Source organism: Leucoraja erinacea, chromosome 17 (genome assembly GCF_028641065.1).
Source record: "Leucoraja erinacea ecotype New England chromosome 17, Leri_hhj_1, whole genome shotgun sequence".
In the NCBI taxonomy this organism is placed as follows: Eukaryota; Metazoa; Chordata; class Chondrichthyes; order Rajiformes; family Rajidae; genus Leucoraja; species Leucoraja erinaceus.
In genome coordinates this window covers 16,589,461-16,613,401 of record NC_073393.1, presented here as the reverse complement: position 1 = coordinate 16,613,401, position 23,941 = coordinate 16,589,461, and the positions used below count along the sequence as shown (strand labels likewise).

Sequence of the window (23,941 nt, the reverse complement as noted above, 5' to 3'; positions counted from 1 at the left end):
GATCAGAACCCATTGTAATTTGGAATTAGTCTGAAGAAGAGTCCTGAACCGAAATGTCACCCATCCTTTTTCTCCAGAGCTACTGCCTGACCCGCTGAGTTACTCCGGCACTTTGTGTCTATCTTCAGTAATACACCAGCATTTGCAGTTCCCTTCTACATATAATTTGGAATATTATATCTTTAGACTTTATTTTTAACTTTAGGGATCAGCGCAGAAAAAGGCCCTTTTGCTGACCGAGTCTGCACAGACCACCGGCCACCCCATACACCAGCACTATCCTACACAGTAGGGACAATTTGCAATTTTAACCAAAGCCAATAAACCTACAAACCTGAATGTCTTTGGAGTGTGGGAGAAAATTGGAGCACCTGGAGAAAACCCACGCGGTCACAAGGAGAATATACAAACTCCGTACAGACTGTACCCATAGTCAGGATCAAACCGGGGTCTCCGGTGCTGTAAGGCAGCAACTCTACCCCTGTGCCACCCTATAAGAATAATTCTGGCTCCTACGTAATCAAAGCCCTAGGCCCTGCCATATTTCTAGTGAATCTTCCTTACACCCTGCGAAACACTTACTAAAGGCACACGGTCCGGTGACGTCATGGAGATGTGACTTGCAACAATAGAAATGGTTGGCAACAATGCTGCTTAATGTTACAGGACAGGGCGAGTATATCTCTGCTTGGGAATCAGAGTTATATAGTAGCATTGTGAAACTAAGTGCTTGGATGTTCCAAACTAAAGGTAGTGGGTAACGGAAACATTAATGCTGTGATTTTGACAGGGTGAGATTGAAAAGCTCATGTTCCTGACTAAGATAGTGTTGTGTGATTGGTGGGCAGCAGGGCCAAAGGATCACCAACCCCGCATTCCTCAAGCTGACCTTTGTATTGTGCATCACTAGGGTCAGTGGGCTGAAATTCAATAGCCCATTGAAAAAGATCTGGGTGGGAGGTCCTGTCCTCTGTTCCACTGTGGTGGTGTCCGCCTTTCATCTGTTTCTGCATTTTCCAAGGACCAGCCATGACATCTGACCCGTTAGCTCATGATGAGCAGGAGTAAATTCAGGAAATCCGGGCACCTGCTGAAAGTGACCAGTGCTAATTGAGCAATAAGAGCTAAAATATAGTCCTGCAATTATATGAGGTGCAGTTGAGCCCACACCTGGAATATCATGCACGTTGCCTAAATAAGGGCGTGCTTCCCATAAAGTAGAATGCAGACAAGTTTCTGGGATTTATAATTTCATATGTTCCAGGAGCAGAATCAGGCCATTTGGCCCATCAAACCTTCTCCACTGTTTAATCATGGCTGATCTATTCTCCTGTCCCATCCCGTCCCATGCTCCAGCCTTCGCCCCATAACCCCTGTCACCTGATTTGGACCAAATTACACCACAAACGTAGAGAACATATAGAAAACCATGGATTATTTCCGTTTTTTATTTATTGCCTGTATTTATACAAATAAAGTTTATTTCTGATATGTTTTTAAATGGTTTAGAAATATGAGAGGTGATATTGCTGGAACATACAAAACTCTTTGAGAATCTGACAGTGTAGATACAGGGAAGAGGTTTCCCCTGGCTGAGGAATCTGGAACTGGTGGTTTCAAAATAAGGGTTGGACCATTGAGGATTGAAATGAGGAGAGATGTCTTCATGCAGGAGGTTGCTGAATCTTTGGATTTCGCAGTCATAGTGGACCGTGGATCAGTCATTGATTGCTTTGGAACAGCTACGGATAGATTTCAGGATTTTAGAGGAGGCATGGCTACTCCATGCTAGGGGCAGGACAAGGACAGCATGGTGCAAGCTCAGCCACTGTTTGCTGGGCACTTTGGATGGGATGAGGCACTATCCTTTTCACACTTACCTTCAGCCTGGATTGAACGGAGGACGTTCTTTGCGTTTCCCTCTTGCGATACTGGCCCAGTCTCTCTAACTGGTCTGGGCGGTAGAAGATCCCCGAGGCCCATTTTAAGGCAGCTCCTCGGGCCAGCTTTTCAGCTTTCTCCAGCTCAGGCCATGCGCTGTCTGGAGGAAACAGAGTGGACAGAAGGGTAAAAGAATCCTTCTCTTCTATGTATCGAAAGTCTCCTTTTTACTTTAGAAAGACCAGAAGGATTATTCTGAATGGCACCATTGCTCCACTAGTTGTTTTATTTCAGAGATTGTTTGGGACTTTCCAAGCGATTGGCTTCTCCCCTGCCCCTGCTGGAAGTTGCTTGGTTTCCCTCGAATGCTGCCACCAACTCCAAAGCCAAGGTCCAAAAGTTGTACCCACCACAGATCCATGTAGATAGTGGATACAACAGTAATGGCTATTGTTGAGCGTAAACTCCTGTGTGATCTAAGGCATTCTGATGTGACCCCAGTGGTGTGTGCCCACCTTCTTGCTCTTCCATTGCAATATCTCAGACCAGTGAACAAGTAGCAGACCAGGCAACAACCAGTGGCCAGGCTAGGAGGCCACGCACCGCTCAGGAATTGCTCGGGCCACTCGTGAGCTTTGCATAGCGCCTGCCCGTGACTTTGTTGGACCTGGACGGATGAAAGCTTTTCCCAATAGCAGGGAGTGAAGGTAAATGCAAGCCGTCATTTCCTTCTGTAGCTGAATAAGTACATGTTCACTCTCCAAGGTCATGATAAACCAAGCTGTATAGCACAACTGACCCAGTATCATGTTGTACAAAGAACCCAGCGTGCTGCACATTCAAATTATAACAATGTAAAATAACCATAGAACAATTGCATAACTCTTCTTACAAATGAGATCGTTTGAATTCCATTAATTGCTTTTATTTTGATGTTTTCCCCTTTCTATTCATTCCAGACAAAATCGAGAGTATTATATGCATTGTTTCTATAACAAATACAATGTTCAAGGCGGCCATTGAGCCCATCTAGTCCTGCTGATTTGCACAAGATTCCAACATCTGTAGTCCCCTGTGTCTCCACTTGATTATTTATATCTTGTGGGCATCAGATATATAATGCCCTTTCTTTATTCCTGTGAGCAGTTGGTGGTGTGTTGTAGGCACTTCCACTGTGTTGTTTAGGTGGGGGAGACCAGGATCTGTACACGATAATGATCAAGGAACGATCGACCCATGTGGCCCCGTCAATAACTTGCTCATGGATGTTGAGTTTGACTTTTATGAGAATCCAATGAGTGTTAGATCCTGTGCTGGCATTGAACTAGCTGTGGGTGTAAGAATGGATTGCCCTAGATGAGATGAGTGAGCAGCCACTCTTGTTACTGAGGAGTCACTTAACTCACAATGGCACTAATGCAGCCTTTGCAAACTGTCAGGCTATGGGAATAAACTGGAACATTAAAAAAAAAAGTAATTCATGAACTATAATCACATTGACCAGAAGAGAAAATATTGATCTGGATGATAAGATGACATTTAAGTTTGTTGGCAAAAAACCATTGCACAAACGGCTGCAAATCACAGACTCCTGGAGGAACTTAATGGGTCAAACAGACTTGACGCAGGGTCTCGGCCTGAAATGTGAACCATTTATTTGCCTCCAGATGCTGTCTGACCCATTGAGATCCTCCAGCAATTTGTTATTTGCTCCAGGCTCAGACATCTGCAGATTCTTGGTCTACAGTGTTGGACTTCTTGCTCAATGAACAATGGGAAGTTGGGGATGAGGTACATCAGAGAGTAATCCATGAGCAAAGTACACAGATCTGCGGAAACCGATTGTCGGTCTCTTTACTGCCTTTGCAGGCCCATTCCTGTTCCCCGCAACGTAACTGGAAGCAATAAATAATACCGCTGTGCCTTGAACCCACATTAGGTTAGCAGAAATAAACTCAGTTGCACCATTTCCATATTGTTCCATGGACATTGGGAACGTAAACAAAACAAAGTATTTATTACCCAGACATTGAATGTGATCTTTTGGCTTCTACTTTCAAGCACCTTATTTTAAATGACAGAAATCCTGTAGTTTGCAGAAAGATTTGAATTTGATTTACAAGTCAGTTATGAGTTACAACCAGAACCACTACAGTGAAAATGTGATGTAAACATTAGGCCAACAAACTAAAGCATATTGCCCATTTGGAGCTGCCTTGAAAGGAGGTGTACCACTGTTTGCGCTATTGATTCAGAGTTGTACAGTGCAGAAATAGGCCCTTCGGCCCATCATTTCAATACGGACCTTTTAGTCCATCTGCACTAATCCTATTTGCCCACATTAGGAATGACTCCTGAACCAATCTCCACATTCACACTCCATTCCCAGAGGTGCAGCCACATACTCTTACTCTCAATTCTATCTCATTGGTTATTCCGTCATCCTACTTTAATATACATTTGCACTCCTCAGTTTTTACACTGCAGTCTTGCACCATTCTGCTGTTTTGCATGCATTGTATTTATTATTGTGTTTACTATTAATATTTATGTGTACTGTTATATGTAAACTAGGCAACATCTTGGTGATGCTCCTCTGAGCTCTCTCCAGTCCGATCATATTATTGCGACTTAGAGTCAGACATAGGCTGGAGCATTCATGAGCTGGCAAATGTAAAAGAGGAGAAAGAGAGCAAGAGAAAAAGAGAGAGAGAAGCGAGAGGGAAGAGAAAAGAGAGTGGGAGAGAGAAGAGAGATAAAAGGGACAGTGAGCGAGAAAGAGAGCAAAGGAGAGAAAGACCGATGGATTAAGATTAATATTGCTCCTTTCACAAGCACAGCACAACCCAGCATTATAAAAGTCATCTTCCTAGTGTGGCCACACAACGTATTGTTACAAATGTTCACACTGTTAACTCCAACAAATCATAATGAGATAATAACAAAATAATTTGCTTTAGTTTAGAGATACAGTGTGCAAACGGGCCCTTCAGACAACTGAGTCCGCACCGACCAGCGGATGCTACCCTACACATACGAGGAACAATTTTACATTTATACCAAGCCACTTTAGCGATGTTGGATGTTATAAATATTGGATTGGATGTTTTGCAGAACTCCCTTACTTCTCCATAAAAAAATGCTTTGGGATCTTCCTTTTAATGCGAGAGGATAGAGCAGGCTTTGGTTTAAAGTCCGCTGTGAAAGATGGATGAGGGACATCACAGAAGCAATTACCAGCAGCATTCATGGTCATTTCTCTTTAGTATCAGCACAAAAGTTACCAGATTTATTGCTTCAGTTTCAAAACGAGCTGAATTGCAATTGCAACTCATTACCCCCAACTTATCAGTCTAGTACTATCATCAACAATGGACCCCATGGACATAACTTTCATGTCTTATGTACTGCCCTTCCTCAGACTGGAAACATTTCAATGTAGCTTGTACAAGAGCTTGGGTCTGCCTGGCTGATGGATAATTCGAACAATCCCTCTCCAAGTGTCAGGCTAGGTGTTGCAAGGAACAGCTGTTTAAGAGCTGCAGCAGTTGTTTCAGACATCTAGAGTCAAATGTAATTCCAGCTGGCTAGCACACACATAGATGTAAAGACCCCCTCAATAGTGAACAGACCTTGATCTATGGATTACTTTTCAGTTATCACGTGGTGAATGTAAAGACTAACAAATTTGTAAGGACCAAGACACTGAGTTAAAATAAATGTTAAGATTTAACTTAGGAAGCAAGCAAAATATTGTACGCAGTGCAAGACCAGAAGAAGCCACTGCTTCTTCAATAGAGAGGAAGCTTGTGCATCTGCCCTTCTAAAACCAGTTCAAAAGGAACTCTGATTAACTACAACATCCTTTCATTTGTCTCCGTTTTTAGTGTGTACAGCATCCGACAGGTTGCTGTTACTTCTCCCCTGCAGCTACTTCCCTTCAGCTTCCTCCCCTCCTTTCCTGAAGTCACTGACTCATTTTGCGCTTTGCTTTGGAATCTGTGACCCTTTGATCAGAACGTCAACAAGGTTGTCAAGAGTGGTGTAGAATGTGAGGACAGGCTGGAAGCTGGACGGCAGGGAAATTGGTCTCTTAAGTGTTAAGCCCATTATTGAGAAAGCATCAGCCATGGAGGAGTCTAAAAGCAGAGCCTTTTCAGCTGTTGGTCACCTCACAGAGATGCTAGGAGTAGTAGGAGCATTGCCAATACTTAATCCAGGATCAGGCAGTAACATGACCTCAAGCCTATGTGACCTTAAACTCCAGTGAACACTGCCCATATTGCTATGTGTTGTGCCTTCCTATACCTCTAGCTTCCCGCTCCCTGACTCTCAGTCTGATGAAGGGCCTCGACCCAAAACGTCACCTATTCATTTTCTCCAGAGATGCAGCCTGACCTGCTGAGTTACTCCAGCATTTTGTGTCTAGCTCTGATTAAAGGATGGATATTCCCTGAACTCAGACACATAGACCTGGAAGATCATGGGTTGAAAACATACGATTCTCATTCTCGCAAATAACTTCCCACAGCAGGCACGTGGCCACTGAAACATAATCAAACCATTCAGCATTGTTTTGTGTTGTTGCTCAGTAATCTGGCTGAAGTTGAAACAACGAGAGGCACACAGTGCATCAGCTGAGGGGGAACGTAGACTGACAAGTCTCAATCAGTCAACAATGGGAGATGCTGATAGAGAGCCACCAGGAAACAGTGTTACCTTCCTCCACGTTCACTGTACATCATACAGATAACGTTATCTACACCCTGGGCAGTTTCCATTCATCAGCTGAGCCAGCCTAGCAATCAAATGCCTGACAATGGACTATAATGGGTATCACATTCAGGCCTTCCTTCATCTCGCAGTCCATTCTCCTCTCACACCTGCCAGAGTCAGCAGGATAGTTAGAACAGAATGAATGAATCTGGACATCATAGGAACAGGTCCTTCGGCCCACAATTTGTGTGCCAGCTGTGATGCCAATCTAACTAATGCCATTACGTGGTCTATATCCCTCTGGCCACTCCCTGTCCATGTGTCTGTCTGAATGCCTCTTTACACACTGCTGTCATATCTGCTTCCACCACCACTCCCTGGCAACATGTTCCAGGCAACAATCACTCTGTGTAAAAATACTTACCCCGCACATCTCCGTATGACTTCCCCCCTCCCCGCTTAAACTTATGGCTTCTGGCATTTGACATTTCCACCCTGGGGAAAAATAATTGTGACTGACTACCCTAACTATGCCTCTCATAACTTTGTACACTTCTACCAGGATTCCCCTGAAGCTTCGATATTCCAAAGAAAACAATTCAAGTTCATCCAAACTCTCCTCACGGCTAATACTCTCGAATCCATGCATAGAAACATAGAAAATAGGTACAGGCCCAGTAGGCCATTCTGCCCTACCAGCCACCGGCATTCAATATGATCATGGCTGATCGTACAAAGTCAGTACCCCGTTCCGGCTTTTCCCCCATATCCCCATAATCCCGATCAACCTCTGCTGCATCCTCTCCAAAACGTACACATCCTTCATGTTGTGCAGCAACCAGAACAGAACAGAAGCGGCCGAAACAAGGTTTTATACAGCAACAATGTGATTTTTCAACTTTTAAACTTAAACTTCTGATTGATGAAGGAAAGAATGTTGTATGCTACCAGATTCCGCTGCCCAAGCAACACCTGCTAAAAGCTACATATCAAAACAAATGGATTACAAATGGGCCTGGCCATCTAGCCCACTACTACTGAACATCTTTGACACTGAAAGGACGACACTCCCTAGAATCACAGTCTCTCAGTGGCTAAGGTGCATGGGACACCTTGCCAGTTACCGAAAGCCTTTGATGAATCATACAAATTGCTTCACACGGCTCAGGACTTCTGCCTCGCCACACATTAGATTTAATTGAATGATTAAAAAGTTAGGATAGGGGAATATTAGATAAAGTGCTATCATCTACTTTGTGCCGCTCAGTTACCAGAACTGCACACATGACACCAGCTGAGGTCAGATCTATGCTTGGAAAAGTTGGAGCATAACCACCCTGTTCTTTTTTTTTTTAGAGATACAGCATGGAAACAGGCCCTTTGGCCCACCATGTCTATGCTGACCATTGATCACCTATTTACACTAGCTTTATTTTATCCTACTTTTGCATCCACTCCCTGCACAAGGGCACAGTTTACAGAGGCCAAAGAAGTGTTGATCAAAAATAATAGTTGTCTTACATGTACAGGATGAATGTTTAATGGCGGATGGATGTGGGATGGGATGGAGATTTTCCAGTCTTCTCCTCAAGCTTTTGCTGCCTCTGGTCTTGGTGCAATATTTGCCAACTCTCCTGGAAGTACAGATTAAACTCTGGGACCGTGTGATTTCAGTGAAGAAGCCACAACCCTCAAAAAAATCCATTGAAATCTTTTGTTGGTCAGTTACAAATATGATGGAGTGAAAAACAAACTGATGGAGGAACTCAGTGGTTAGGCCAGCATCTGTAAAGTCTTGATCCTGGCCTCGGGCGCTGCCTGTGGAGGTTGGCACACTCTCTCCGTGACCACGTGGGTTTCCTTCGGGTGCTCCGGTTTCCTCTCACATCTCAAACACGCGTGGGACCGTAGGTTCATTGGCCGCTGTAAATTGCACCAAAGATGTAGGAAGTGGATGCAAAAGTGGGGTAACATGGAGCGAGTGTGAAAGGGTGATCGATGGTCGGCGTAGAGTCGGTGGGACAAAGAGCCTGTTTCCATGCTGTAGCTTTAAAATAACAAAGTGTGAAAGGTCGTTGAATGAATTTCAGCAACTGGAGAGCGAGGCAGTGTGAAATAATCTCTAAGAAACTCCTACTGTTGGCACACCGTGTTGGTACACTGTGTTAGTCAGGCACAGAAATAAACCTTTGGTCTCAGATCCAAGAATATGGGGAATCTGCACACTACAGGTTCAGGTAATAATGCACAATTAAATCTTACAGGCAGCCTCAATCTAAAATGCAGTACAAATATTTATCTTGTTTCTTCCTTAATCCCAGCAGTGGGATTTGCAGCAGATTTATTTCAAATAAGCGCATGGAGCAGAAAAGATATTACCATGCCAGAGGTGCTTGGCTGGTAATTTTACTTCGGAGTCACGTGAGTGACTGCGTGAAGAACCCCGCCAGGACGCATGCGTGTCATATATCGCTACACGCATTGCAACAAGTCACAGCAAGGGGGGGAACGACGTTCCCCCAGCGGCAAAATTTGAAAACCAGGAACAGCAGGTAAGGAGACTCTGCGTTCCAGAATTTGAAAGTCGGGAACAGCAGGTAAGAAGACTCTGCGTTCCTTCCACTCACCTTTTAGGTGGAAACATGGACCGGATCCATGAAGGCTGCGGGAAAGCTGGCGGGGGAGAACCGCGGAGTAGCGGGCAACCGGCAGCAGCAGCCTAAGGCACGCTAAACTCCCGTAATGGGAACAGCTGTGCCCGACTTTCGCTCCCGACTCACTCCCGCACCGGACCGGGCGGGAGAGGGAAGCAAAACTAATGTTCCCCGCGCTGGTTTCACAGGGGGGTGAAGCTGGACAAAATAGTGTCCACAAGTGCTGCTAGGAAGCTGGCTGGGGAAGACCGCAAAGTTGCGGGAGCCGGCAGCAGCTGAAGGCACAAGCCCCGTAAGGGATCAGCTGTGCCGACTTTTGGTCCCGCGCCAGCCAGAACACCACGGCCGGGCGGGAGACTATTCAAATGGGGCCGTTGACTTTTTGACAAGTCAATAATGGCAGCAGACAGGGTGGAACGACGTTCACCTGTAGCAACAATTTTAACCTGGACCTGCAGGTAAGAGCTGCGGTCTTTTTTGTATTTACCATGCTGATTGCAGGTGCAGAAACCAACGGGCTGCGACAAAGCTGGTGGGCTAGATGGGATCAGCTGTGCCAGATGTCCTCCACACCAGCCATATCCACTCCACGGAAGGACAGTAAGGACAAAGCTGGAGAAGGAGGACCGTGGAGCAGTGGGCAGCCAGCAGCAGCCAGCGGCACTTGGATCACCCGTAGTGGGATCAGCTGTGCCCGATGTCGCCTCCGCACCGGCCAGATCCACGCGGCCGGGCGGAAAGGCTAGACACAAAACAAACAAGGTCGTGGACTCAGAGGAGTCCGACTTTGAACAACCGCGGGCGGCCAGCGCCCGAGAGCGCTGGAGCCGGAAGAAGCGGTGTATGGAGCTTTGCTCCAACGTGACAGACTCCGGGAGATGGAGTCGGGTCACTGTGGGCCCTATGATAAACCCACAGCAGTACCTCTTGAAGGGCTGCACAGTGCTTCTACCTCATCAGAGGGGAGCACTGCGGGTCAGTTCTGGGCTGACCTGGAAGAGGGGTCCGCAGAAGAAAAGACAAGTGTGCAGGGGGTGCAGGAACAAGAGAACCTACTGGAACCCACTACGGCCAACGACAGCACCCCCACGCACCCACCAGCAGAACTGGTGAAAGCTCGAAGGACCGGTACCCAAAACATGAGTCTTTTTAGGCCATGGCCCAGGCCGGCCTTCTTGGAAGATGCGGGGACCTCCAACGCCAACCAAACCGAAAATCCAGACCCCAGCGCTACAACAGCAGCGAAGAACCTACAAAAAGTAAACCTGCCACTGGTAACTATGGAGGTAGGTGGGTCTGGTTCCCTACAATATACAGTGGGCACGGAGATTGGGTGGAGATTACACTCTTTTCTGAATGCATGGAGCATGATAACAACCGATCCTTACATCTTAAGCAGTATCCAGGGATATACAACAGAGTTTATACACAAGTACAGCCCTCCAGTTCAACATATACTGAACTGAATGTTCGTGCCTTCTGATAAAGGAAAATCAAAAGCGCAAGCTGAACTGAAGCGGCTTCACATAAAAGGTGTAATTGAGAAAACTCAACACGAACCATTAGAATTCGTGTGCCCAATATATTTATCAAAAACAAAATAGATGATGGTCATCGCATCATCATAGATCTGACAAAATAGATACCTTTGTTACAACTCTGACAGTATAAAGCACTGCCAAATGGGTTATCATCAGCCCAGGCTGTTCACAAAAAATTTGAAACCAGTCCTAGCGTTTCTATGGAAACGTACACACATGGTCATGGCAATTATGGGCAAAACTTTAGAATTGGCCAAACAAACTGTAACAGCCACAAAAAAGTTATTTGGAAAACTGGGATTAATTTTCATCCAGTTAAATCTAAACTAACGTCTTCCACTACCATGGACTACCTGGGGTTTCACCATTGACTCAGTTCACATGTCGGTGACTCTGCCTAAGGGAAAGGCTAGAGATTTAATAGAGGCTTGCAATAACCTCACTGACATCAGCAAACCATCCATCAGATTGGTAGCTAAAGTAATTGGCATAATGATGGCTGCCTTTCCAGCCACACAATTTGGACCTCTACATTACCAAAACATACAGAGAGCTAAATACAAGCACTCTAAATTATGCAGGTCACTTTGACAGATCTGTGAAACTACCAATCAAGCTAAAATGGAACTAAAATGGTGGATAGATAACATCTGGCCTTGTACCAATCCAATCATTGTCAGTAACCCTTCCATGGTACTACAAACTGATGCCAGTGCACTTGGGTGGGGAGCCACCAATACCATACCACCGTGGTAGCATACATTAACCACAGGGTGGAAACAAATCGAGATCATGTGACAATCTGGCTATACAAATTGACAATGGTGTATCCAGAGAGATATTTGGATATCAGCCACTTACCTACCAGGAAGACTAAATTCAGTGGCAGACACCAGGTCACGCAAATTTAATGAAAACACCAAATGGATGTTGAATAAAATAGTATTTGCATCTGGTATTGGTAGTACCCGATTGGCCTACACAACCATGGTTCCCAGTGGTATCAAACATGGTATCAGAGACATGAACATCCCATCTGTTCTGGAATATCTGGCAGGCCTCCACTATGATGAGGGGCTCAGTTACAGTGCCATCAACTGTGCCAGAAGTGCCCTATCAACTTACCTATGGCAGGGGACAGACCATTACACTGTTGGGACTCACCCACTGGTACAAAACCTATGAGGGGAACCAGATACTCCCAAATATGGGATGTGAGAATAATCCTGAAGATGCTCAGGAATTGGTCTCCAGCAACAGTTCTGTCCCTACACAGACTGACATTAAAACAGTCATGCTAATGGTATTGGTCACGGCACAAAGGATACAGTCACTGCAAAAACTAGACTGGACAACATGACTTCCTCAACAGAAAATCTTACGTTTCATATTTATGAGATAGTAAGCAGAACAGAAAAGGGATCAGCAGGCCTCAATATACAATTAGGTCATACCCAACAGATGACCGTCTGTGTATAATAAGACATCGTCGTTATACATGGAGAAAACGAATATCCTAAGAGGCAATGAAAAGGCACATTTTGGTCAGCCACTAGCAACCACACCAAGGGTGACGGTCCAGACCATCTCAAGATGGCTGAAACAGGTGCTAACACAGGCTGGGGTGGATACTAATTTAAAAAATCTCTTTCCACCAGGGCTGCAGCTACATCGGCAGCGATACAGTTGGATGTACCAATGGACCAAATCCTCAAGTCAGCAGGATGGTCTGGAGGAGAAAACATTCCAATTATTTTATAATAAACCAGTAATGAAACTTGGAACGTTTGCAGAAACAATTTAAGTTCTGTAAATTAATTTAAACTCATAAAAAGGGGTTATAAATTTGTGTAAAATTTTTTTTTTAATGATTTCAATGTCAAATTCATGTCCAAATTATGTTAACACAATTCCTCCCACAGTCAAGGTAGATGTGATGCATGGACTCGTTTCCACGGCATGAAATCACAGAGCTTTAAAATCTTCACGTGACTTTGAAGTAAAATAGTAAGATTAAACGAGAATTTACCAGTTTGAAGTTTGATCTGTATTTTATGAGGATTTACGTGCCCTCCGCTCCCACCCTGATCATATACTGAACTGGTGTCTCTTCTCTAATCTTACTATGTTTAGTCATTACAGTTATCTGTGATTTCACACTGCTGCTTTGAAGAATGACACGCATGCGTCCTGGCGGGGTTCTTCACGTAATCCCTCATCGTAACTCCTCATAAAATACAGATCAAACTTCAAACTGGTAAGTTCTCGTTTAATCTTACTATTTAACTTGGTTAGTATTAGACACTGAATCACATGGTACACGGCGCTGCAGATTACACTGAGTCAGGAAGCCTCCAGCCGGATTCGGGGCTGTATTTATGGGAAGAGCCTGCTCTGGAATAAACACGTTCATATTCCCATTCAGAGCACCTCATCAATCTTCCGAGCACTCAGTGCTGCCACTTGCTCCATTATTCAAACATCAACAGATTGAAAGGACACATTCAGTCTGAGGTGCATAATTCCAAAGTCATTACTTAGCAGTTCAAGCACAGCCACTCGGAGTAAATGGAGGATAAAAATTTGCATCAAAAGTGATCATGGGATTCTCCCTTGGCCCACCAGCTTTATGTCACCACCTTCCTATTTACTAGGTTGCAGGTCAGGTACATAACAGATTATATCCCATAAAGGGTGCAATGTTAGAGGCGAGAAGTGGATTGGGGTTTTGTGCACAGAATGTATTAACCGGTTGACATTGTGAAAGTGCTGACTTGACAATACGGTGAACGTCTAGACTGTATGACACCATGAATATAAAGGAAAACATATTTCTTGTATATACAGATATTTTAATGAATAAATTGCATTTTTGGCAGGTAAATAAATATGTCTTTATTCGAACATCTATCCTTTTGTGCATTACCTTCACCCTCTATTAACAACCCTGTTATACTCTTCTTTCTTTCCCCATCTGTCACCACAGACTCATACAATGCGAAACAGGCCCTTTGCCCATACATCGAGCATCCATTTACACCAAGCCCAGTTTATTCTCCGCAAATATCGCTCAACTGCTCCCAGATTCCATCACTTATCTACACACCAGGAAAAATATCCAGTGACCAATTAACCCACCAACCTACACGTCTTTGGGATGCGAGATGAGACTGAGCATCTGGGTTGCAAACCCATGAATTTATAGGGAGAACATGCAAACCCCACATAGACAGCATCACCCAGGAACAAGAGAGGTGATGGGTCACTGCAGCTACAAGGCAGCAGCTCTGCTGGCTAAGGCATTGTGCCTTCCTTCAGCCTCTACCGATTAAGATCAATTTGCCATGGGGGAGCTAGGCTTAGCATCAAGTGAACTGCCTCTAACGTCAGGCAGGAAGCACAGAGGATGACCAGGATAATTTTACTGAAAGCAAACATCGTACCCTTTATCAGTTGAGAAAGTCCATTATTTTAGGCAATTTTTAAAGTAGCTGGCTTTTAAATGGATATTATCCTCACTTACTGAAATCTAATCACAAGAGTTCTCTTGAGCAACGACTCAATAGCCTGTGAAACCAAGCTAATCAAACAGGCATATGTTTCGCTGTTCATGCCAGCAAATGCACTACCCTGGACTTGCTTCTGCTGTATCTTTGCACAAATGCCTTGATTTTCTTTTCATTATTTTGTATAACCTACGTAAACTTTATGTATAATTCTGTTTTGTGTGCTGTCTGAGTCTATGTGCCTGTGATGCTGCATATGACAATAAACACCACTTGACTTGACAAATGTGAAAATATGTTCCTGTATCTGCGAAAGTATTGAAAGTAAGCTAATGCCTCAATTTGCTGATGAATAAGAAGGAATTGTTCAATCAGTTTTTCTCATTTCAAGGTTCTTTACATTCAGTCTTTACGTACGCAGTTGGTTCTATACATTAGCAACGTTAGCACATTTGTTGTGTACAGGGCACCACTACCAGTAATGGTGCCTACTGGGATGATATAAACTTCAGTTGCTTGAAAACGTCCTCCCACTGGATTCAGCCTCTCAATGTCCAGTAGCAGAAGAATCCTAGACTGCAGTTCTTCTCCACAGAGCCTTTGCAATGGCTGCACTGAGATTCGGTGGAACCCTCAGCACGTACTGCTGCAGCCTGGAATGTGCCAGTCGGCAATATCTTTTACGAGCATCTTGTTGTACTCGAAATTAACGAGTTTCAGGCAGACTAAGAGCTCCTTTTGCTGCATTGATCATCTTCCAGCAACACTTGATGTCCATCTCTCGTGTGTCCCTGGGAACAGCATGTAGATCGGTTACATGCTGCTCAGGAGGAACCGTGACAAGGACCCTTGCATCCTTCTTCAGGCCCTCTATGCAAATCCACAGACTGCAAAGAGATGGTCGACTCCATTGTGGCCATTCTGAGTGCAGAGTTCATTGGGAAAGATTCCAAACATACAGAAGGGACCTGACAGAGAGGACCCCTCTTGCTGCCCACCCAGCGGGGTCTGGGTGCTTGTTGGTGAGTTTTAGCAATGAGGCATTCCACCAGATCACTTGGACCCTCTGCTCCGGGAGACAGACACCACACAACGTCCATCACATCATTGTCTGCAGGACATTCCGTGATGACCACTTCCTGATGGCCTAAGTGGTCCAGTGTCATTTTATTGGAAGAACTTTTACAACTTTTCCAACAAAAACTATGCATATGTTGTATTCCGTTCCATTCCCTGTCAATAATAAACTGGTACCGAAAACACCAACCATACTCTTCTCTCTCACGGATGTTCCTCCAGCAGATTGTTTGTTGCTTCAGATTCCAGCAGTTGCAGTCTCCGGTGACTAAATCTGATTATCAGTTTTAACCTAATGGTAATGTGCTAACAGCATGGTATTTGCTTCTTTTTGATGTAGAGGAGTTATCTTGGAAAGGATCCCATGCAATCTCCTATACACTATCGGTTAACATTTGTAAAAGATCATACTCCTGGAGCAAGGGTTCAAGGGCTTTAGGCTAATTTTTAGAGAATTTAATGCATTATCCATTGGCACCTTCAGAAATGAGTTATTTATCTCATGCACCCAATGCTGGAAAAAATAACATGTGCACGTTGAACTGAGTTTGAATTTGAGCTTAGTTTAGTTTATTGTCACATGTATCAAGGTACAGTGAAAAACTTTTGTTGCGTGCTAACCAGTCAGCGGTAAGACAATACATGATTACAATCGATGTTTAAGAAGGAACTGCAGATGCTGGAAAATCGAAGGTAGACAAAAAATGCTGGAGAAACTCAGCGGGTGTGGCAGCATCTATGGAGCGAAGGAAATAGGCAATGTTTCGGGCCAAAACGTCTGAAGAAGGGTTTCGGCCTGAAACGTTGTCTATTTCCTTCGCTCCATAGATGATTACAATCGAGCCGTCCACAGTGTACAGATACATGATAAAGGGAATAATGTGAATAATGTTTTGTGCAAGAGAAAGTCCAGTAAATTCATGGCTCTCAGAGGGTTATAATATTGGAATTGGGATACAAATATTGAGATGATACCATTTTGGCAATTGGCAAACCACATCAAAGGGCACAAATAGAAGGATATTGGGGTCAATTGCAGGCAAATGGTACTAGCTTAGATGAACATCTTGGTCGGTATAATAATAATAATAATAATAATACATTTTATTTATGGGCGCCTTTCAAGAGTCTCAAGGACACCTTACAAAAATTTAGCAGGTAGAGGAAAAACATGTAAGGGGAATGAAATAAATAGTAGAGACATGACTAGTACACAAAGTAAATACAGAATTCAATACAAAACACAGTACGAGGCAATTAATGCACAGATGAAAAGGGACGGCACGTGGGGCTAAGGATAGGCAGAGGTGAAGAGATGGGTCTTGAGGCGGGACTGGAAGATGGTGAGGGACACGGAATTGCGGATCAGTTGGGGGAGGGAGTTCCAAAGCCTGGGAGCTGCCCTGGAGAAGGCTCTGTCCCCAAAACTGCGGAGGTTGGACGTGGATGGAGAGGAGACCAGCTGATGTGGATCTGAGGGACCGTGAGGGTTGGTAGGGGGAGAGGAGGTCAGTGAGATATGGGGGGGGGGCACATGGTGGAGGGCTTTGTAGGTGAGGATCAGGATTTTGTAGGTGATCCGGTGGGAGATGGGTAGCCAGTGAAGTTGTTTGAGGACTGGAGTGATGTGATGCCAGGATTTGGTGTGGGTGATAAGTCAGGCGGCTGCGTTCTGGACCAGTTGGAGTCCGTTGATGTAGGTGGAGCTGATGCCAAGGAGAAGTGAGTTGCAATAGTCCAGTCGGGAGGAGATGAAGGCATGGATGAGTCTTTCAGCAGCGGGCAGTGTGAGAGAGGGTCCGAGTTTGGCGATGTTGCGGAGATGAAAGAAGGAGGTTTTAATGACATGAGGATGTGAGGTATAGATGCGTTGGGCTGAAAGGCCTGCTTCCATGCAGTATGACTCTGGGGGATACCTGCTCATTAGCTATATATATATATTTAGAATCATCCCAGAGGCTCTCATTCCATCAGCTCAAACTGGATGTGAATACAAATCTTGCAGACAAGCAGCAAGGGTCTAAGCAGTGCTTCACTCCTACTCAATCTCTTTCTTGACACAAATTCGGCCAATGCAAAGAGCATGGTCGCCCGCCCCACGTCAGTCACTTCATCCAAAACAAACAGCTTCACGTGCAGCCTGCCAGTGCTGACGGAACTGCAGGGCGGCATGCTATGGAGGTAATGCATCAGTCAGCGCAAATTAAATCACTCTGTGCTGAAATCATTCTGCAGCCAAGATCGATATTAAGCAAGAGGACTGCAAAGGTCACTAATGACAGCCTAGCAACACTGAAATGGAACAATTATTTACCATCGCTGAATGCACCTTATGCCGAGGAACATTAACAAAAGTATCCCTTTCCAGAAAGCTCACAGTGACTCTGCATCAGCGATTAAGTGTTTAGAATTTGCTGCTTAGGGAATGCGACAAGCTACGCATTGTATCTTTCACTCACCAAGTAATGTGGGTGCACTTACCATTCCTGGTTTTGTCTGTTTAAGTGCACACATTAGTACTATTAGATGGAAAAATAAGCAAGAGTCAGATTGGCTGGTGTGTGTGTGTGTGTGTGTGTGTGTGTGTGTGTGTGTGTGTGTGTGTGTGTGTGTGTGTGTGTGTGTGTGTGTGTGTGTGTGTGTGTGTGTGTGTGTGTGTGTGTGTGTGTGTGTGTGTGTGTGTGTGTGTGTGTGTGTGTGTGTGTGTGTGTGTGTTCATAGTGTTGCTTATTAGGGAACACCTCAAATAATAGCAACACTCTGGTCTCGATCTGAGTGAATGTTGCCTTGTCACAGGTGTAATTTTTATCTGGCAAAGACAGTCTCAGAGTATTTCCAGTGTCCTAAGACAGAGTACTCTGTCTCAGAGTATTTCCAGTGTCCTGGCTAATAGTTATCCTTCAATCAACAGATCTAAAGGCTGATAACTTTTGCATTGCTGTTTGTATGTAAAAATTGGCTGTTGTTTTTCCTCACCTTATAATAGGCACTGCATGTCATTGTCTATACAGTAGTTTGGGCTTGAAGTTGTGTAACACATTTTCATATCTTTTTTTGTTTCCTTTCATATGTTGTCCTTCAAATTTCACCAAGAAAACACTCGTCAAGTTTTTTGAGATACTGCTGACCCCTTGAATTTGGTCAGGTCTTGGAATGCTGAAATACTTACACTGACTGCAGCATTCGACCCAGGAGAGAGGGCGAGGACGGGAATGCGGAAAAAGAGAAATAAGCAGAGAGGATGGAGAGAGGAAGAACAAGAACAGGAGAATGATGCGATAAGGAGGGGAAGGTGCAAGGGAGCGAGAATGAGAGAAGAATAAAATGCAAATTATTAAAGAGGTATGAAGTGGGTGTGACGTGAAAGTGAGAGATTAAAGTGTAAAAGAAGGAACGAGAAAGTGAGAAATAAAAAAAATAAAAAAAGATGGAGTGGAAGGGAATGCGAAAGGAAGATAACAACAAGGGAGCAGCTTGGTGTACAACTGATACAGATGGCAGCAGCCCTTGGCAAAGTCATCCAATATTCTTCCGTCAGCAGGAATTTGCAATGTCCTGCTGTCTGACTGCACAGAGACAGGCACTGCTCTGGCATATGTGGCAATGTCACTAATTACCAGCCTGCAGTCTCTCCTCTCCTGGGGGCACCGACTGACTCTTAATAGGCATCCGTCTCACGCCTGGCAACATCTCAGCCAGGTGACCATTAATCTTACATGGTTAGGGCTGTCAGGAGGAAGTTTGTTTGGGTGGGGAGCCACAACCATGCCTGATCCCATCATCACCTCACAGAGAAATGTGCACAATGTTCAGCAAGTTGTCAGATAGAAATATTATTAATTTTAGGCATCAGAAACCCTCATAAATCACCCGTACCACATGTGGATAGCTCTATATAATTTACTCCACAACATTACACTTGTTAAGTGGTTTCATAAATTTATGCAAGCCAAAACATGTGTAACCGTTAATCATTCTGCGGTTATGCATAAACCAGCGAATGTACATTCAATGAAATTCAAATTCAAAATGTTTTCGGAAAGAACAAGTTTTCAGTTTACCTGAAGATAGCTTTGGGAGGGATCCTTTACAACAGAGACAGTTGCACTGTAAATGGATTAAGCTGCAGCTCCAGTGGAAACATGTTCATAATGATATTTGATGGAAGCTGTTCTCAAAGGAAAAGAGCTCCACTGAGAAGAACTTTTTTCATGCAGAGAGCCTATTATCAACAAATCTAGGGAAGGAAGATGTTATAAGGTGACGAGATGACTAGACACGATTCAGGCCAGTCTGTGAAGCAGTGGAAGGCAAGTATGGAAAATGATATCTAGAGAAGGGATATCAAGGCAAAGCTAAAGATCTTTACGAACATATGGAGAGAAAGAGAGCAAGATGGTACTCAGTGTGAGCTCCGTAATGGCGGTGAGGAAGGATAGATGTGAAATTGCAATTAGAGGTCAGGAAGTGGGGGAATTGTTGAGGGGTTATACAGTGTCAGACCACAGAGGAGAATGAGCACAAAGTCCCAATGATCCAAAGAACAGTACAAATCAATCAAGGGAGAAACTAACTGGATACACTATTAGCAAGTGCTGAAGGTTCAGATATCCATCAACAAGTAGCAATTATTCATATATGATCAGAAAGAACTATTATTTACCCCAAACGCAGGTCCTCGTGTACTGTTTCTACAGACACGTCATCAGCAAATTGTAATGGTTAGAGTGGCCCATTAGTTAGCCTCAGTCTAGACAAGTACACAGGTTCAGGTACACCATCAGCCATATACTGTGGGGCATTACACTACCAATCAGCATAATGGGCTCAGATGTACAAGCTACTGGCTAAGATATTCCTCCAAGATGTATTGGTTTGGTTTTTCCATTAGCAAGTATTGTTTGTTTCGGAACTCCATGAACAAGTAATATGGATTGTTGATTTAATCAATAACGTGGCTGATTAAATGAATCCATTAGTATATTAGAAACATAGAAACATAAAAACATAGAAAACAGGTGCAGGAGTAGGCCATTCGGCCCTTCGAGCCTGCATCGCCATTCAATATGATCATAGCTGATCATCCAACTCAGTATCCTGCACCTGCCTTCTCTCCATACCCCCTGATCCCTTTAGCCACAAGGGCAATTTACATTGTATCTGCGTACACCACCACCCCTGGCAGCACATTCCAGGCACTCACCACCCTGTGTAAAAACTTGCCCTACACACTCCCTTTAAACTTTGCTCCTCTCATCTTAAAGCTGTGAGCCTTTAGTCTAGGGTCTCTGGTCTTTGACATTTCCATCCAGAGAAAAAGTTTCTGTCTATCCAATCTATGTCTCTCATTACTTTATATACATCTATCGGGTCTCCCTTCAAACTCAGACATTCCAGAGAAAACAATCCAAGTCTGTCTAATCTCTCCCTGTAGCTTATGTCATCTTATTCCAGCAGCATTCTGGTAAATCTCTTTTATTATCATCTCCAAACCCTCAACCTCCTTTCTATATTGCACTACACACAATACAGTACTTTTTTTTTTAAGGTGCTGGGACACATGGTGACTGTTATACTCAATGCCTCGACCAACGAAGGCAAGAATAGCATACGCCTTCTTTACCATTGTATCGACTTGTGTTGCCACTTTCATGGAGCTATGGACCTGGATCCTAAGATCCCTCTGCACATCATTGGTGTTAAGGGTCTATATATTTCCCCCTGACATTCACACACTTGTTTGGATTAAACTCGATCGGGGTTTAAATCATCGCTTGATGCCAGACAACTTTGTACTCCTCCCCCACTTTGTATTACAATACTCCACTTAAAATAGGGTTCATTGAGGCGCCCCGATGATGGGGTCGTTGGGCTTTTATCAACAGGTGCTGCGGTCCGGGACCTTCTCTGTCTGCGCTGGGCTGGGTACCGCTGTTTCGGGAATGCAAAGAATGAAGCGAGGCTGCCACCGCTTCTTAACTCTTTGCAGTTCCAAACCGGTGAACCTGGTTCATGCACGGACGTCAGCACAGTACACTGTCTTTACGTGTGGCTAATAATACTCAGATAATGTCATCGGATCTAATCACGGCCATTAGCTCCCTAAAGGGAAGTCTGGTCAATCTCCGACAATACGCTGCCTATTCATTTCCGCCCGGGTTCCTGTCTATATTTTAAAAATAGCGGGTACATTGTCTGTGTTCAAACAACTCGAGCTAATCTTCCATAAGACACAAAAGCTGGAGTTAACCGCGGGACAGGCAGCATCGCTGGGGGAAAGGAATGGGTGACGTTTCGTGTGGACTTGAGACACCCTTCTTCAGACTGGAGGGTCTCGACCCGAAACGTCACCTATTCTTTCTCTCCAGAGATGCTGCCTGTCCCGCGGAGTTACTCCAGCATCTTCGGTGTAAACCAGCATCTGCAGTCCCTTCCTACACACTAATCTTCTGTCCTTGCGGGACCCCGGTGTGTGCGGCACAGTCCCAATAACTTTCTGCAAGTCACCCTGCCCCGTCCTCCCCGATACAGGCGAGAGCAGCCCACACAATCCCGAGCAAACTCATCCCGATCTGGCACCCGGACACCTCGCCAATAATACATTCACAGGGGCAGCGAGTGGCTGACTCCTCTGGTGCTTCTGCCCCAAGTAGACACTACGGGAGAGGTATGTGTGGGTGGGTCAGAGAGAGAGTGAGAACCTCATTCTGGGACAAGCGACTTATTCAAATAATTATGTGTCGGACGGAACTGCAGCTGCTGGTTTAACCCGAAGATAGACACAGCATGCTGGAGTAACTCAGCGGGACAGGCAGCATCTCGGGAGAGAAGGAATAGGTGACGTTTCGGGTCGAGACCCTTCTCCAAACTGAGAGTCAGTGGAAAGTAATTAATGTTGAAGAATTTCTCATTTAAACGCAGCGAGTGAGATCAGAAGCACCTGTCTGTGTCTTCACTAAATCAGACCACAGCTATATATCTCCTCGCCCAGGCAGGGAGAGGGGGCAGCGGGTAATATGCTGGCGTTTGCTGGTCGTCCCTCGGTTACCGTGCGTCTGCCGCAGTCTGTTGTTGTCCGGCAGCGGGGCCCGCTCTCAACTTCTGGGCAATTGATGGACGACCCCAAGGTGGAGCCGAGCGGCCGGTTCCCGGGGGCGACACACACGCCGGGGCTTCCCGGAACAGCTGCTCCCTTACCTCGCTTGTCGTTGTTCGCAGCCTCTGTAGACATCCCCTGCTCGGCCGCCGACGAGCTCTGGGTGCTGATGAGCGGTCAGAGAGGCGGGGAGATGAGGGGGAGGAGAGGAGGAGGAGGAGGAGGAGAGAGGACAACCGGCGCTCCGTCAGTTCCCTCTGGAGACTCAGAAACCAGGCTCCAGCGGCGGGAGGAGCGGGCATGGGGAGAGGGCCGGCACTGGGCGAAGCCGGGCAACTGGCCGGAACCCTGCGCCCGGTCTCGGATGCTGCACATCGGCATCAGTCAGGAAAAGGGAGGGCAGGGCAGGGCCGAAAGCTCCGGACACAGTGTGCAGCCAACTTCCACACTTCCTCAGTCCACAGGGTCTCCCCCACACCCAGTAGCCCCGCACTGACCCTCCCCCTCGATCCGCACAGCCCCTCCCACCAGCTCAGCACCGCCCCTCTCCCCTCCCCCCGGACTGTTCCCTGGCTCCACACTGTCCCCGCCTCGACCCCCACTGTCACCCTCCCTCACCCCCTGCCTCACCCCGCACTGCTGCTCCCCTCCCCCACCCTGCACTGCCCCTCACACTTGCACAGCACTGTCTCCTCCTCTCCCCGCGCTGTCTCCTCCTCTCCCCGCCCTCGTCCCCCTTTCGCCCTCTCAACCCTCACTGCCATCCCCCACCCCCGCATTGCCACCCCACCCCGTACTATCAGTCCCCTCGCCCTCTGCTACCTGACCTGCCGAGTTCCTCCAGCACTTTGTGTCCTTTTGTGTAATAACCAGACTGCTGTTTCTACTACTAAATTGATAATACCTTATTCGGTGAAAGTGGACAATCGGCAATAATGTAATGTACCCCCCCCCCCCCCCCCCCCCCCCTCCCTAGATTGTCCATTATAACAAGGGTTTACTGTATGTTCTTCTTCCTCAGTTGATCTCACCGATCCTTGCTGGTGAACGTTTGGATGAAGAACTAGCAGCAACCAAAAACAGAATGCATTCTGACTGGCGGTGTGGTTGCCCACAACCCCGAGTGTCATGTTAGCACACAATTGGTTGAGTTCTTCGGGCCAAAGCTGCCTGACTGGGTCTGTGGCTGTTGGTGAGAGAACCGGCGTGAAGCATAAATCCACTCAACTTGCCCTCATCAATCTCTCCGTCCATGCCACCACTAATGGGAGTGGCCATTCCCCAGTCCAAATTAGAGTCTTGTCTTCAGTTTGAGGTCTTCACTCATTTCAAGAGATGGCATAAATAAATGATGTAATACTGTCTTTATCTGCAACATTGTAGTTACATGGACAGTATCTCATCTTGCCCAAATTACCGCAGTTCCAACAACTTTCAAGAGCTCACAACCTGCTTAATGGCAGACCCCAC

At 45.5% G+C, this 23,941-nt stretch overlaps 1 protein-coding gene across 2 annotated transcripts in view; it reads right to left on the bottom strand.

Moving 5' to 3' along the window:
• exoc3l1 (exocyst complex component 3-like 1) overlaps window positions 1-22,921 on the bottom strand; it is a 56,651-nt gene extending 33,730 nt beyond the window's left edge. For both annotated transcript variants that reach the window (XM_055648683.1, XM_055648684.1), the window contains exons 1-2: window positions 22,573-22,921; window positions 1,881-2,041 (exon numbers count right to left, since the gene is read on the bottom strand). In XM_055648683.1, the coding sequence (XP_055504658.1) occupies window positions 1,881-2,041; window positions 22,573-22,606 (195 nt within the window). In that variant the 5' untranslated portion in view covers window positions 22,607-22,921. The remainder of the gene's footprint in view (window positions 1-1,880; window positions 2,042-22,572) is intronic.
• Between the last annotated feature and the right edge of the window lie 1,020 nt (window positions 22,922-23,941).